This window comes from Stenella coeruleoalba (genome assembly GCF_951394435.1).
Source record: "Stenella coeruleoalba genome assembly, chromosome: 8".
Classification (NCBI taxonomy): domain Eukaryota; kingdom Metazoa; phylum Chordata; class Mammalia; order Artiodactyla; family Delphinidae; genus Stenella; species Stenella coeruleoalba.
In genome coordinates this window covers 14,165,148-14,178,539 of record NC_137154.1, presented here as the reverse complement: position 1 = coordinate 14,178,539, position 13,392 = coordinate 14,165,148, and the positions used below count along the sequence as shown (strand labels likewise).

General features: G+C 39.5%; 1 protein-coding gene across 21 annotated transcripts in view; it reads right to left on the bottom strand.

The window, feature by feature from the left end:
* The window catches only part of PHF21A (PHD finger protein 21A), a 197,164-nt gene that overhangs the window by 48,361 nt on the left and 135,411 nt on the right, over window positions 1–13,392 (bottom strand). For 18 of the 21 annotated variants that reach the window (XR_013829586.1, XR_013829587.1, XM_079930665.1 and 15 more), the window contains 3 exons: window positions 9,804–10,004; window positions 3,324–3,575; window positions 1,974–2,063 (listed from right to left, as the gene is read on the bottom strand). Coding sequence is in view for 19 of the 21 variants with exons in the window: in XM_079930665.1 (XP_079786791.1) it covers window positions 1,974–2,063; window positions 3,324–3,575; window positions 9,804–10,004 (543 nt within the window). In the remaining 2 variants the exon portion in view is untranslated. The remainder of the gene's footprint in view (window positions 1–1,973; window positions 2,064–3,323; window positions 3,576–9,803; window positions 10,005–13,392) is intronic. The other 3 variants (XM_079930669.1, XM_079930668.1, XM_079930670.1) reach the window with 3 other exon arrangements.

Below are 13,392 nucleotides of genomic sequence, written 5' to 3'. Positions count from 1 at the left end.
TTTCAAAGAGTTGTTGTGAGGATTAAAATAGATAACCCATGTACAGTGCCTAGTGCAGTAAGTGGCACATTAGCAAGATTCTCTAAATATTAGCTATTGTTATTGCTGACAATGTCCTGTTTTTCCTGCCACATTCTTGACAATCTCCAATCTATTCTCCACACAGTGCTAAGAGGGAATTTTCTAAAACAAAAATCTGATCATGTCAAGTACCTGTTTGAAAGTAATTTAATGGAGCCCCACTGTTCCTAGGTAAGGCCCTAATTCCTATATAGCCTACAAGGTTCCAAAGGCTTTGGCCTATGGGCTTCTCCAGCCTCCCCTTACTCTAGCCTGAGTCAGCCACATGGCCCACTGTGCTCAGCCACACCAAATTTCCTTTGGTTCCTTAAGCCAACATGTCTCTCTGCATTGTGGACTTGCATATAGGCTCTTCTCTCTGCCTGGGACATTTTTCTTCTTCCCCCAAAACTTTCTCAAGCTAACTTCACTAGGATTTTAGGTCTAAGATGGAATGTCAACTCTTCAAGGAAACTTTCTGTAATATTCTAAGAATGAGTTGGCTGTCCTTCCCATGGATTCTCAGACTACCCTGTACTTCCCATAATGGACACAGTAATTGCCTGTACATGTGTCTGAAGCTCTATGAGGCTGAGAACTATCTTGAAAACTTCATATCCATAGTTCTTAGTGCTCTTTTGATACCTAAGGTATTCATTAAGAATTTATCTGATAGACGATTGAAATAGTCTTATGTTAGCATTGCCCATCCCCTCCCCAGAGGCAATTCAGAAATCACTTATGGCCACTGACCACACACATCCTTTCCCTTCTCTCTTTGCCTGAAAGCTGAGGCTTCAGACAGGAACACCCAATCTTTCTACCAGGCAAGTCAACTCCTCTCAAGGTCCAGACTGGGACAATCATGACATTCTGCCATAAGAATGGTGAGTTCAGCCAATTGCTGGAAGAATACTCTCATGAGAATATGGGTAGAGTTGCTTGGGTCTAGGTAGAAAGTTCCCTGTGCAGCTTCCTAGTCTGAATCTTTATCATCAAGACTTTGTGTTTAAGAATGATGCTCTATGTAATCACTTTCCAGAGTAGAACCGAACGCTTCCTACCAGTTAGTGTCACTATTGTCTCCTTTCCTACTCTCCCTGGCATACAGCGAGTGGGGTGGGAGGTTGTGGGGAAGAAGTGGTAACTGCGTTCCTTCCCCACTGGCAGGCAGTTCTGGCTAAATTCTTCCAGTAAGTCAACATTATAAGGTTTAAAATGGTGCTATCTTAATTATTTTAAATTTAGGAAAATTTCCCTTTCCTTACATCCCTCTGCTACAGCCTTTCATCATTGTTAAGAAACCCTGATGATAAAACAAGCTTCTTCTCACACAGATGTAGAGAACCAAGGGGGGAAAGGGTTGGGGGTGGGATGAACTGGGAGATTGAGATTGACATATACACACTACTAAATATAAAACAGATAGCAAATGAGAACCTACTGTATAGCATAGGGAATTCTACTCAATGCTCTGTGGTGACCTAAATGGGAAGGAAATTCAAAAAGGAGGGGATATACGTATACAGCTGTATATAGCTGATTCACTTTGCTGTACAGCAGAAACTAACACAATACTGTAAAGCAACTATACTCCAATTAAAAACAAATAAAGCTTCTTTTGTGGGACCTCCCTGGTGGTCCAGTGATTAAGACTCAGAGCTTCCACTGCAGCGGGCATGGGTTCGATCCCTAGTCAAGGAACTAAGACCCACATGCTGTGCAGTGCAGCCAAAAAAAAAAAAAAAAAAAAAAGCTTCTTCATGGTATAGAGATCAGCAGCTAGAATCCTTAGCTAAGTGGGATCTGAATACAGCTGAATTGACAAGTGCATTACAGGCTGCTTAGAAAGGGCTCACAAGGATTTTTGTCCCACCTAACCCATCACTGGGCTTGTCAACTGATTTACTCACCTGTGGAAGAAAGTTTGGACGTGGAGTGAGTCTAGGAGGGGGGATAAACTGTGGTACTTTGATGGGCTGAGGAGGTGTTGCCTGAACCTGCTAAAAAATGAGAAAAGTAAATCAGAGAGGAAAATAATTATTCAATATCAAAGATGGTATTCTTAAAGTATTTTCAGCATCACTATTCTCTCAATCAGACAATATTTTCTATAAGCTTTCACCGTAGAATTAATCATCTGAATTAACACTGCCTTAAGAAACTTGTTTACTCTCCTGCTTGCAGGCTTTACCCCATAAAGTAAACCGACCTCATTTCTGTTTCCTTACACAGCTAACGTAGAACACAGCAAGCTCAGCAATCACAATTTCCTCTGACGTTCAAGAACTCTTGCACTTATGTTATTTTATTTTATTTTATTTTTTTAACATCTTTATTGGGGTATAATTGCTTTACTGCACTTATGTATTTTAAAAGTCAACACTGGATGCAAAGGAAAATCAAACTTGCTGCCTGGACAAATGGGCTTTTTCCTAATATAAGAGCTTTACGTAACAGTGAACAGCTTTATTCCTATAGAGAATGTTCTAACTCTCAGCGTCCGGCTGAGTGATTTGGTTACTCCCCTAAAGATTCTTGGGTAAGTAGTAAAGCTTCACTTTAATGCCCTCTAGTTTCACTCACCACTGGTCATTATTCGAAAGCCACTAAGAGCTCTTAGCTTCCATTTTAAGAACGGACATTTAAACTACAATTTGGGTATATTCTGAAAACAGTTTTTAGACAGTTTTACCCTAGAAATCTCAAGAACAATTTTTATTCAAGTGCTTCTTCCTTCTAGGGATCTTCTTTCTGATGGACCTTGGACATGGACACTGTTATTTGTGAGTTTCTTGAAAAATTTTTAAGTGCCCAACTAACTCCAGTACTTCCTGAGTGCAATTTCAAGGAAGAGTGTACTAAAAAAATTCACGGCATTTTCTCCAAATTGGTAACATAGCACCAGAGAGTTTAAGCACTCTAGTTTCACAGGAAGGAGTGTGGTTAGGATAGAGGGAGAGATACATGAAACAGTGTAAATGCCTCTGTGAAGGACATTTTCCCCCCTTAAGTCAAGTCATCCTTTGGCCTCAGATAATACCTCAAAGAGTTTTGATCCTTGGTGTAAGAACACCTCTATAGTTATTTAAATAGATAGCAGGAATGCCAAATTCCCTTGTCAGCCCCGAAGGGGAATCTGGTATGGTAGAAGAGTGATGGAGACTGAAAAATCCAGCAGGAGCATAAAATGGATATACTCTACAAATGCATATCCTGAACCCTCGCATGTGGGCACACATGAGTAGCAGCTGCTGGCTTACCAGAGTGACTGTGTTTTTTGCCACAATTTGGACAGCCTCTGCCCCAGGCCCAGTGACCTTACTAGACGTCTGGAGGTTGACTGGTGTGTTCTGCACATCAGTGCTGAGCACAGCCTTCTGACTGTTGATGGCGGTCACCATAGCAATGGTAGGTCTCTGGCCCACAACAGAGGCAGGCATGGTCGCAGTTGCTGCTTTCAAGACGAGAGGTAGTGTCTTTGTGGTAATCATAGAAGCTGTAGTTACAGTCTTCTAGGAGACATGGAGAACAGACATTAGGACGCTGAAGTGTCATCCCACTAAACAAAATGCTAGCCTCCAGAAGAAAACAAAGCAATGATTCTCATCATCAGTCAAGTTTCTTGGTGTAACAACATTTCTTTTGTGTACATAAAGCACAGTTCTTACTGTACGAAAAGGCAATCTCTAGTTTGCCAGAGTTCTCAAATTTAGCTTTAAGTTCATAGTAATAACTGCAGACTAACATGGGCACAGGGTTCTCAACAAGGAAGGGGTGGGTTTACAGATACAGAATATGAGTATACCTGTTTCTTCTGATTTTTCTAATTCTTTGCTTGCTCTCAATTAATTTAAATTTTGGAGAAGTTGCAAATCAATGAGGTACACACCATCTCTATCATTAATTGCTACAACCTCATCAATATGAAGAAAGCTATCATATAATTCTGGATATCTGCCTCCTGTGACACAAAGGCTGGGATAAAACGACAGGGTCTTTTAATTCTTTTGAGTGCCACCCTGGAGAAGAGGAAGGGCAACTCACATAAGAATTAGTACAATTGTTGCCTCAAAGGCTGTAAATCCCAAACTCTAGATAATGAAACCTATTAACCAACTAGTATAGTAAATACCAGCTCTTGATACCAAAGGGATATGAATCACAATCTACAATCTTTGCTCTGCAGGACTGCTGCAGAAGTGAGGAAAGATCCAGAAAAGGGCGACAAGGTGGAAACAAACACTTGAGCTTCAGAAAGTCTTACAGATCAGAGTCTGAACTGAGGTGAGAGGACTTGACTGATGCTCCGCAAGCGCTACTGCAGCTTTGAAGCTGTATTTTTCTAGACTTTCTATTAGAGTAATTAAAGGAGCCAGCTACAAAACAAGAAAATATAAACAACCTGATTTCATGGCATACACACCTATCGAATGCTACTAGTCACTCAAGATAGAGATGTTTCAGAAACGTGAAAATATACCTGGTCTAACTTGTTGGTTCTGATTTTGATATTATTTCACCTTTTTCTTCTTACTTGCACTGTTCAGTTTGGTAGCTAATAGCCTCATGCAGGTATTCAAATTTAATGAAAACAAAATAAAAATTAAAACATCAGTCACACTAGCCACATTTCACATGTTTACAGCCACACATGGCTAGTGGCTACCAAACCGGACAGTGGAGCTTTCCAACACCACAGAAACACTACAGAAAGTTCTATTGGACAGCACTGCCCTCGACCAGGGAAAAGGACCCCACTCTCCCTGAAACAGATCTGAACAAATTCCTTTGTGAATGTCTATTTCAGTGTCTATGCAAGCCCTTGTGTATTGTTTGGTTCTAAGTAATTTTTCTGCCTTAAACACATACATGCATGTATTATCTAATATTTTAACAACTTTTTTTTCTTTTAACCTAAACAATGTAATAATCTGGCCCTGTCTATCCCATCACAGCCTAATGAGCAATCCTTATTGATGCCTGCAATTAAAATCACCCAAATATGTTCCTCTTCTCTAAGTCAACAATACAGAATGGCTCATTCTCCTTGCCACTGTCCTCTCAAGTGTGAAATGGGAGTAAAAGGGGGAACACGGATAATTATTTATTTTGAGAGGTAGCAGGTCATCCTGCCTATCAGTGATGAAAACCAAATAAAAGCTAAGTGCTATTTATCATCAGAAATGTTACAGTAGTGTAGCAGCGGGACTGACTCTGTATTACCTGCTATTTTTAATATGTGTTTTTAACCCAGTGTGATATTAGCTCTCTCCATCAATTTAAAACATTCAAATACAAAGAACTTTTTGAAGTGGTGAGCAAGTCACACCAGATGGCATTCAATCCTGGTGCCAATACAGGTTATGGAAGAAAAGCTCTAGTCAGCAGAACTCACTGACATGGATTTTAAAAACAGTCATGCATGTTGGTTCTACTTTAAAAGAGGATCAATATACTTTTGTTTAAAACATCCTTGATCAGGTAAGTCATTAACAATCTTTTGAATAATTTTTCTTAAAAAGTGAGTAAAACCTCAAACTCACCTGATTTATATACTTAGCATTACCTGCAACACTAAAAAGCACTGAATTCTAACAAGTCTGTTCATATGTTAGGTTAGCATTTTTATTCTACTTTATAAATATTTGGTTGTAGCTAATTTCACTCCATGTGAAATTCTAGCATCTACATAACTCTCTTTGTATACAGAGGCACAAGACCTAGTACTATATGCACTGATGAAAAGCTTTTGAAGACTACATTTATTTGCAAACCATTTACTGACACCAGGTATTGACACAGGTACTGCTTAGATCTTCACTCCTGGTCTGGTGCTTATTCTACTGTTAAGTACTAGGGAACATAAATCAAACTCCTGGAGTTCTGAGTTTAGATGACAGAGAGAATCTAGAATTTTGATATCCAAACCTAATGAAAACCTCTGAATTGTTCTGGCAGGAGGAAGAGAAGACAGTGAGGAAAGGTGCCCAGAAAAAAAAAAAAATGATTTTTATGGAAGCTGCGATTAGTCCTTGGCTGGTTGATGCTATCCAAGTATGATCACCTTCAAAAGATGACAGCAGTTTCCCCCGTTTCATGAAGGGGTTCTTTATGAACAAAACCCAAACTGCATGAACTAGAAGTTAATGCAGAAAATACATGGCAAGAAGCACTAACAGCAAAATCCTTTTATTTTTTTGCTAAGTTTTTTTTTTTTTTTTACCTGCAAAGCTGAGGTATCGATTTAAAAAAGATAAACTCCAACATACAAATCAGAACTTAGAGGGATTATTACTATGGGCTCTAATTAACTTCCACACCTATTTTAGACTATTTAATTTTTTTAAAATTTTATTTATTTTATTTATTTATTGGGTCTTCGTTGCTGCATGCAGGCTTTCTCTAGTTGCACCGAGCGGGGGGCTACTCTTCGTTGCAGTGTGCGGGCTTCTCGCTGCAGTGGGTTCTCTTGTTGCAGAGCTCTAGGCACATGGGCTTCAGAAGTTGTGGCACACGGACTCAGTAGTTGTGGCTCGAGGACTCTAGAGCACAGGCTCAGTAGCTGTGGCACACAGGCTTAGTTGCTCCGCGGCATCTTCCTGGACCAGGGCTCAAACCCGTGCCCCATTGGCAGGCGGATTCTTTACCACTGCGCCACCAGGGAAATCCCTATTTGTTTAATTTTGAATGGAAGGTAACTGTTGTACACTCGGACAACTATCAATAGAACCCCTCCTCCTTCTGTCTATGAGGGTTTATTTTCTGTTTGGTTTTATTAACTGCATGCTTCTTTACATTTGTACCCATTTAAAATGACAGAGTTGTGAATTTAAGTTGAAGGGTACGCCTGTGTTCAACTATTCTTTCATTTTTTTTCTGTAGTTTGGAAAAATTTCAAAATATACATACATACATAAGCTGGAGTTAGCTAAGGAAAGGGGACTGATCCTCCCACTGCCCCATGACTTGGTACATGCTAATCACCTGACTTAGAATAAAACACTTTCTCATCCTAGCACTTCCTCCCTGCCCATGCCGATCGCTAAATTAATAGTTAATCCTTTCTGGACTTAGAAATTTAGTATATGCCATGTATTAAACTTCCCATTTGTCCTTGACCTCATGAATCTTTAATGACTCCCTAAGACTGCCAAAACCCCCAAAAGTTCTGCCACATATTGGAGGGCTTCCACAAGCTAGTCTCTTCCTACCTTCTGGTTTTATGTCCCTCTCCACCATTTCCTGGAATCCACGCTCCAGCCACATCAGCCTACTTGCTATTTCCAAGACACGCATTTACTTTTTTGAGTCCATACTTCTGTTCACATTGTTCTCTACACCTTGATGCTCTTCCCCCTGTGCTCCATCACTGAAATCTCACTTATCTGTCAAGGCCCTGATCAAAAGCCACCTCCTTTATGAAGCACTCTCTGATCCCTCTAGTCAATATTACTGTCCTCTGGTATTTTCACAGGTGCTTTCATTTTATTCTTCTTTGTTAGCTGTTTACATCTTCCCCTCCTCTAAATCTGTTAAGTTCTTGAAGACAGAAATTCTGTCTTATTTACAAGACATTGCCTAGCAGAAAGCTTGCATATAGTAGAGACTCAATAAACATTTACATAATGAATGAAAATAATTATCATAGTTTACCAGATTCTAGGCAGGGACCATTACTACCTCTTTGTATACCAGAAGCTCTTGTATAAGGAGCATGTGATAAATAATGATTGACAGTTTACTATAAAAACAAAACCCAATAACCTAGAGATCTTATGGCTTTTAACATTAAACAAAACAAAATAATATAAAACAAGCTTAGCTAAATCAATTAAATATATCAGGTGGGCTACCAGATGGAGGGATGCCACATAACACTGTTTTGGGGATAGCCCTAGGCCCCTTACTATTACCATCCCAAAGCAGCACAGAACTCAGATTACCAGGGAAGGAAATAGCTATTGTAAGTATTATATAAGTATTTTCTCTGATTTGTGTGATATGGAATGGTACTTGAACAGAAAGTTTCCATGGGTTAGGAGAGAAAATTCCTAGTACCAGGAAACAATGAATTCTACCACACTCCTTCCATGTAAACACTTTCTGATCAAATTGTACTTTGAGAAGAGAACCACCAATCCAACTCTGTTTAAAACTCCAAAAAAAGTAAACTGATAGGCAATCTTTTAGAAGAAATATAAATGCTGGTCAGGGGGGTTTTAAAGTCAGTTTGAATGCCTAATTTCCAAATAGCCTTGGAGGTTAGGGTAAAAATGATGTAGGCCACTCTAGCTACCTGATTTACAACAGGGATTCTTCATTTTCCTTCTTTGGCATTTTATATAATGTTGGCATTTCTTTTTTTGGTATTGTATGGCAGCCTACAGTAGCGAATGGGCAGAATTTTTAACCAGAACATCTGGGTTCAAATCTTGGCTCCACCATATAATAGATATATGATTTTAGGTAATTACTTAATTTTTCTGTGCCTTAGTTTTCTTTTCTAAAAAACAGAGATAATAATAATACTGTCCTTAGTAGGGATGGGGTGAGGACTGCGTATGTTATACATGTAAAGTGCTTAGGAGAATGCCAGTATATGGTAACCTCTATTAACTGTTAACTATCTTTAGTAATCTTCAGTATTTTTGTAAGTAATGTATTTTTCATTTGCAAAATATTGTATACGAACCAGCCCAATGTCCATAAGTGGTGACTAACCAAGTAAACTAAAATCTTTTTCTCTACATATAGATACAGTGAAGATGGTGTTGGTGGGTGAGAGGTGTCCATGCTTAGGTTTCAGAAGATCCCAAAGTCTTTAAAACCATGTGCAAAAATGACTGTATTAGGTGTGAGTGTATTTTTCCAGGGAGGGAATCCATGGCTTTCAACAGAGTCTTAAAGGAGTCTGGGACCTCCAAAGATCAAGAACCACTGCTCAAGTGTCCCACTTTAAAAGGTATGCCCACACTACATATAAGTATGTGGAGATCAAGCTTGAATACTTTTCTTAATAGAAACATTCCCAAATATGTCCTTTTTGTGTGTCTTGATTGCCTCAATATCCTTACATTATATGGTAGTGCAAATGCCCTTTTCAGTAAAATCATTTGCACAGCTACACCAGTTAGCATATTATTAGGCTTCCCACCCCTTAGTGCTATTTTTGACCTGTAGCTTCCATTTCAGATTTCCTTTACTATGTGAGAACAGATACATATTCTCATATGAGACGAACTGGACTTGGAAATGAATATTTCATTTCTATGAAATACACCACCTTCTAAATGCCTCTTTCTACCTGGTTCCATGGGTATTGATCCTGGAATATCTCCACATCTAAAATTGCTAAGAATTCCAGAAAAACAAATTCCTGAGGGTCAAGTCACAAAGACTTTTAGAACAAGTGCAAACAAATACTTCCAGAAGTTCAAAAGAAGACTTTAATTCTGTTCTAATAAAGAGAAGTGATTTTTCGTTGTCACTGATTACCTTTTCTCCTTCTTTGGACAGATGGGAAATCAGTTTAACTTTTACTCCTTGGTAATGTCATTTCCTTCAGGCAATGAATTTCAAGTGATTATCATCCCAGTACAGTATAAAAAAGTAACCAAAATAACCTTTGTTTAGTGCTGGTTGAGGTTGTTAACATAGTCTGAAACAGGACCTAGTTCTCCATGACCCATAGCAAATCAGCCTACAGCACGAAGCCCGAGGTGCTCCATCCACACTTGTACCTGTGAAGCAGTCAGGCTGGGAGAGGATGCAGCCGACTGGGCGTGGTGGTGGTACTGCTGTTGCTGCTGTAGCTGCTGTAGTGGTTGCTGCTGTGCTGTTTGTAGTTTGTTTTCAGATTGTGGCAATGGCTGTATTTGGAACTTGTCTGGTTGTTCTTGCTTTACTATCAGGTTCTTCCGAAGCTGTTCAACTACTCTTTTCTACAAAGGAGGACAAAAAAGAATAAAATCTATGAGAATATTGTTCTATCTCAGCTGTATAGAAATAGGCAGCAATTATATTCCTCTGACACCTTTTCTGTAACTAGCTTATTCTAGATCTTGTTACCTCTAAAATTTACAGATTAGACAACTGAGGAGAAACCCATGTCATAAGTAACGTTTTATATCAATCTATAAAGGGAAACAGAGGCACAGATGAGAAGAAAAGCTAATGGAGGTCGCATAGCAGAGCTGAGACTCCTTGACTATTATTATTTAGTGTGCTGGGCTGGAAGGGCAGTATAACGTAGCAGTGAAAACACAACTCTGCAAACATACTGCCTCAATTCAAATTTCAGTTTTGCTACTTACCAGTTATATGATGTTGGTCAAGCCACTTAACCTATCTGTGCCTCAATTTCCTGTTCTGTAAAGATGAGGTGATTAATAATATCCTTAGGATTCTTACGAGTACCAAACTGCCTCACGTAAAGTACTCGGAACTATGAGTGGCACACACTTGGTCATTTATTTATTTTTTTTGCATCTGATAACATACATACCAGTTATGCTACAGTAATTTTTGTTAATCAAACAAACATCATGTATCTAATGGCAGTTTCAAACATTAAACAGACTTTTAAACAAAGAAACCTTGATCCCAGCACTATGCAATATACACAACAGACATTGTAAATAACTGAAACATGTAACTCATGAGCACTGCTTTGCTGGGACAGGATCTGTGAAAACACATGCATTTGCTTAGGCAGAGTAGTGTTTTAGCTATATGGGATGAAAATTTTTAATTAAGGTTTTTTGAATTTTCTGTCCTTGTTGAAATCCAAGAAGATGGTGCATTTGGAAACCTTCATTACTATAATAATACATTTCAACGAAAGGGAAGCTCCACGCGGCTATGGGTTTATTTTGCTCACAACTAAACTCTGCACCTAGAACTACGGTGGCTAAGTAAATGTTCTCATTCTCTTCACATGATGTGTGAGGTGATGGAACCAAAGACCAGCAAATGGCTCAGAGAAAATATAATAACCATTTGGGGTCAGACCTGGGTTCTGACGCTCCTGCCCTAATGGCTGGAAGCAAGTATAAGCAGCACTCCTCGCCTACACTTTCAAGTGAGTTCACCAGCTGAGGTTTGTTACTTCTGACAAAAATAGATTACTGTCTTCTCATATAGATTTAAATAGAGAAGAAGTAAATGAAGATCTTTAAATAAGGGGTTAAGTGAAACCATAAGGGCCGGGTTGATTTCACATTCCTGCCTATGATTCTAACCAACTTCACTACACACACTCTCTAAAGAATCCAAACCTGCAGGTTACTTCCTTGACATATTGGAACATTAAAACATTTACAAAATGGATTTTTAAAAACTTTAAGTCAATACAAAATACATTCTTGAGAAAAATTTTAATATTTTTATTACTGATTCTTTTTAGGCAATGAAAATATCACATAAAGGCCAATTTGGCGGGGCGAGGGCGGGGGCAGGTCTGCTATACTTTGTACTCTGCTAGCACCACCTCTTTGAGCAGTTAAATATTAAAAAGAAAAGATGTAGAGTCCAAAGTCTTTCCAGAAACCATCTGCAGAATACTAAAAATACAAATTAATAAAAAAATTCTTAAAAAATAACTTTCAAGTCTTCAAAACCCTATTTCTCAAGTGTAAAACTTAGGTAATTGAATAGATATAGTTTAAGAGAAGGGGAAGTAACAGTAGCGGTGGCATGGATAATCCTGAGTACCACATGTAGACTTTATTGCTTGGTGACTGCCAGAACAATAAGACATTTAACAATTAAGTAATTATTTAGAGTTGCTTTCAGTCCCCCTCCCCAACATATTAATCAGCATTAATCAAACATATTAACAAACTAGCTAAAGTACAGCATCATTCTTAGTCCCTTTACCAAAACAAAAACAAACCCCCCCAGCTCAAATCAGGGGGAGGAGAGAAACCAGGAGGAAATAATACAAACACAAATGTGACACCTGCCAAAAAATAAACTTTGAATAGAAACAGCACAGGAGGGCTTCCCTGGTGGCGCAGTGGTTGAGAATCTGCCTGCCAATGCAGGGGACACGGGTTCGAGCCCTGGTCTGGGAAGATCCCACCATGCTGTGGAGCAACTAGCCCCGTGAGCCACAACTACTGAGCCTGCGCGTCTGGAGCCTGTGCTCCGCAACGAGAGAGGCCGCAATAGTGAGAGGCGCGCGCACCGCAATGAGGAGTGGCCCCCACTAGCCGCAACAAGAGAAAGCCCTGGCACAGAAACGAAGAGCCAACATAGCCATAAATAAATAAATAAAACTAAAGGAAAAAAAAACACAGGAAACTAAATAATTACTATACCAGGCACAAAAGGAAAGGGTGTTTTTCTCCTCTATAGCTGTTTTTAGGAAATACAGTGTGCTCTCCTACTTACTGCCTAACCGGGTTAAACTAGAAGCAAGAGACAAAGCTTGGAACCCACTCCCAGTGTTTTGTACAACAGAAGGGAACAGTAGGGGAAAGAACAAGAAAGGGACGCAGGCTAGAGTACTCTGAAGCCATATGGCTAGAGCAAGGTGACAACCAATCAGAACCAGAATCAGAAACGTGGGAGTCAGTGAGTCACGATGCATTCACAACTGTTCCTCCCCCAGGGCCTGAAACTAAGCGAGGAGGGGAGATGGGATCAAAATACTCGCAAACTTTCATTAGTCCTTGAGAAGAGGAAAAAAAGAAGAGAGAGAGAGCTGTGCAGATTGGACACGGGTCAGATCATATGAGGTGAGTAATGCTTTCTTTGAAAGAAGGCGCTGGCATATTTCAGAGAGCCGCTCAGAAATGCATTGTCCTGGCAGTCCTTGCTGTGTTCACCAGAAGCCTAGAAGAATACCCAGAATATAGTTGTGCACGTCTATGAAATTTTTTTAAAAAATCAACGGTCAGGGGAAGCACTGTTGCCTTCTGTCAAATAAACTATTCACTGTATTTTGAAAACCAATGATCTAAAGTTAGGTGAGCTCTGCAGTGGAGGCGCTCCTTAGGTGTACAGAGACCCTGCACACTCTTTTAAGGACCAACTAATAAAGGAGAGTTGCCCTGTGCAGTGGCTGGCTTTTCTAGGCTCCACAATCCAGTCTTGTTCTAGTTCAGTCTTGCAGCTCTGGCAAATACAACAGTCACATTAACTCCAGCAGGACCCCAATCTGGGTCAGTACCAGTTCTGGGTGGCGGTGAGAGAATACAGCTATAATATTTCATAAATTTTAGCTTGTAGTATCAAGCAAAGTTCCTAAGAAGCCTCATCTCCACAGGAAGTGAGACTACATTCTTCTACCATTTCTTTGTCTTTAACAAAGAAATCATGACTTCT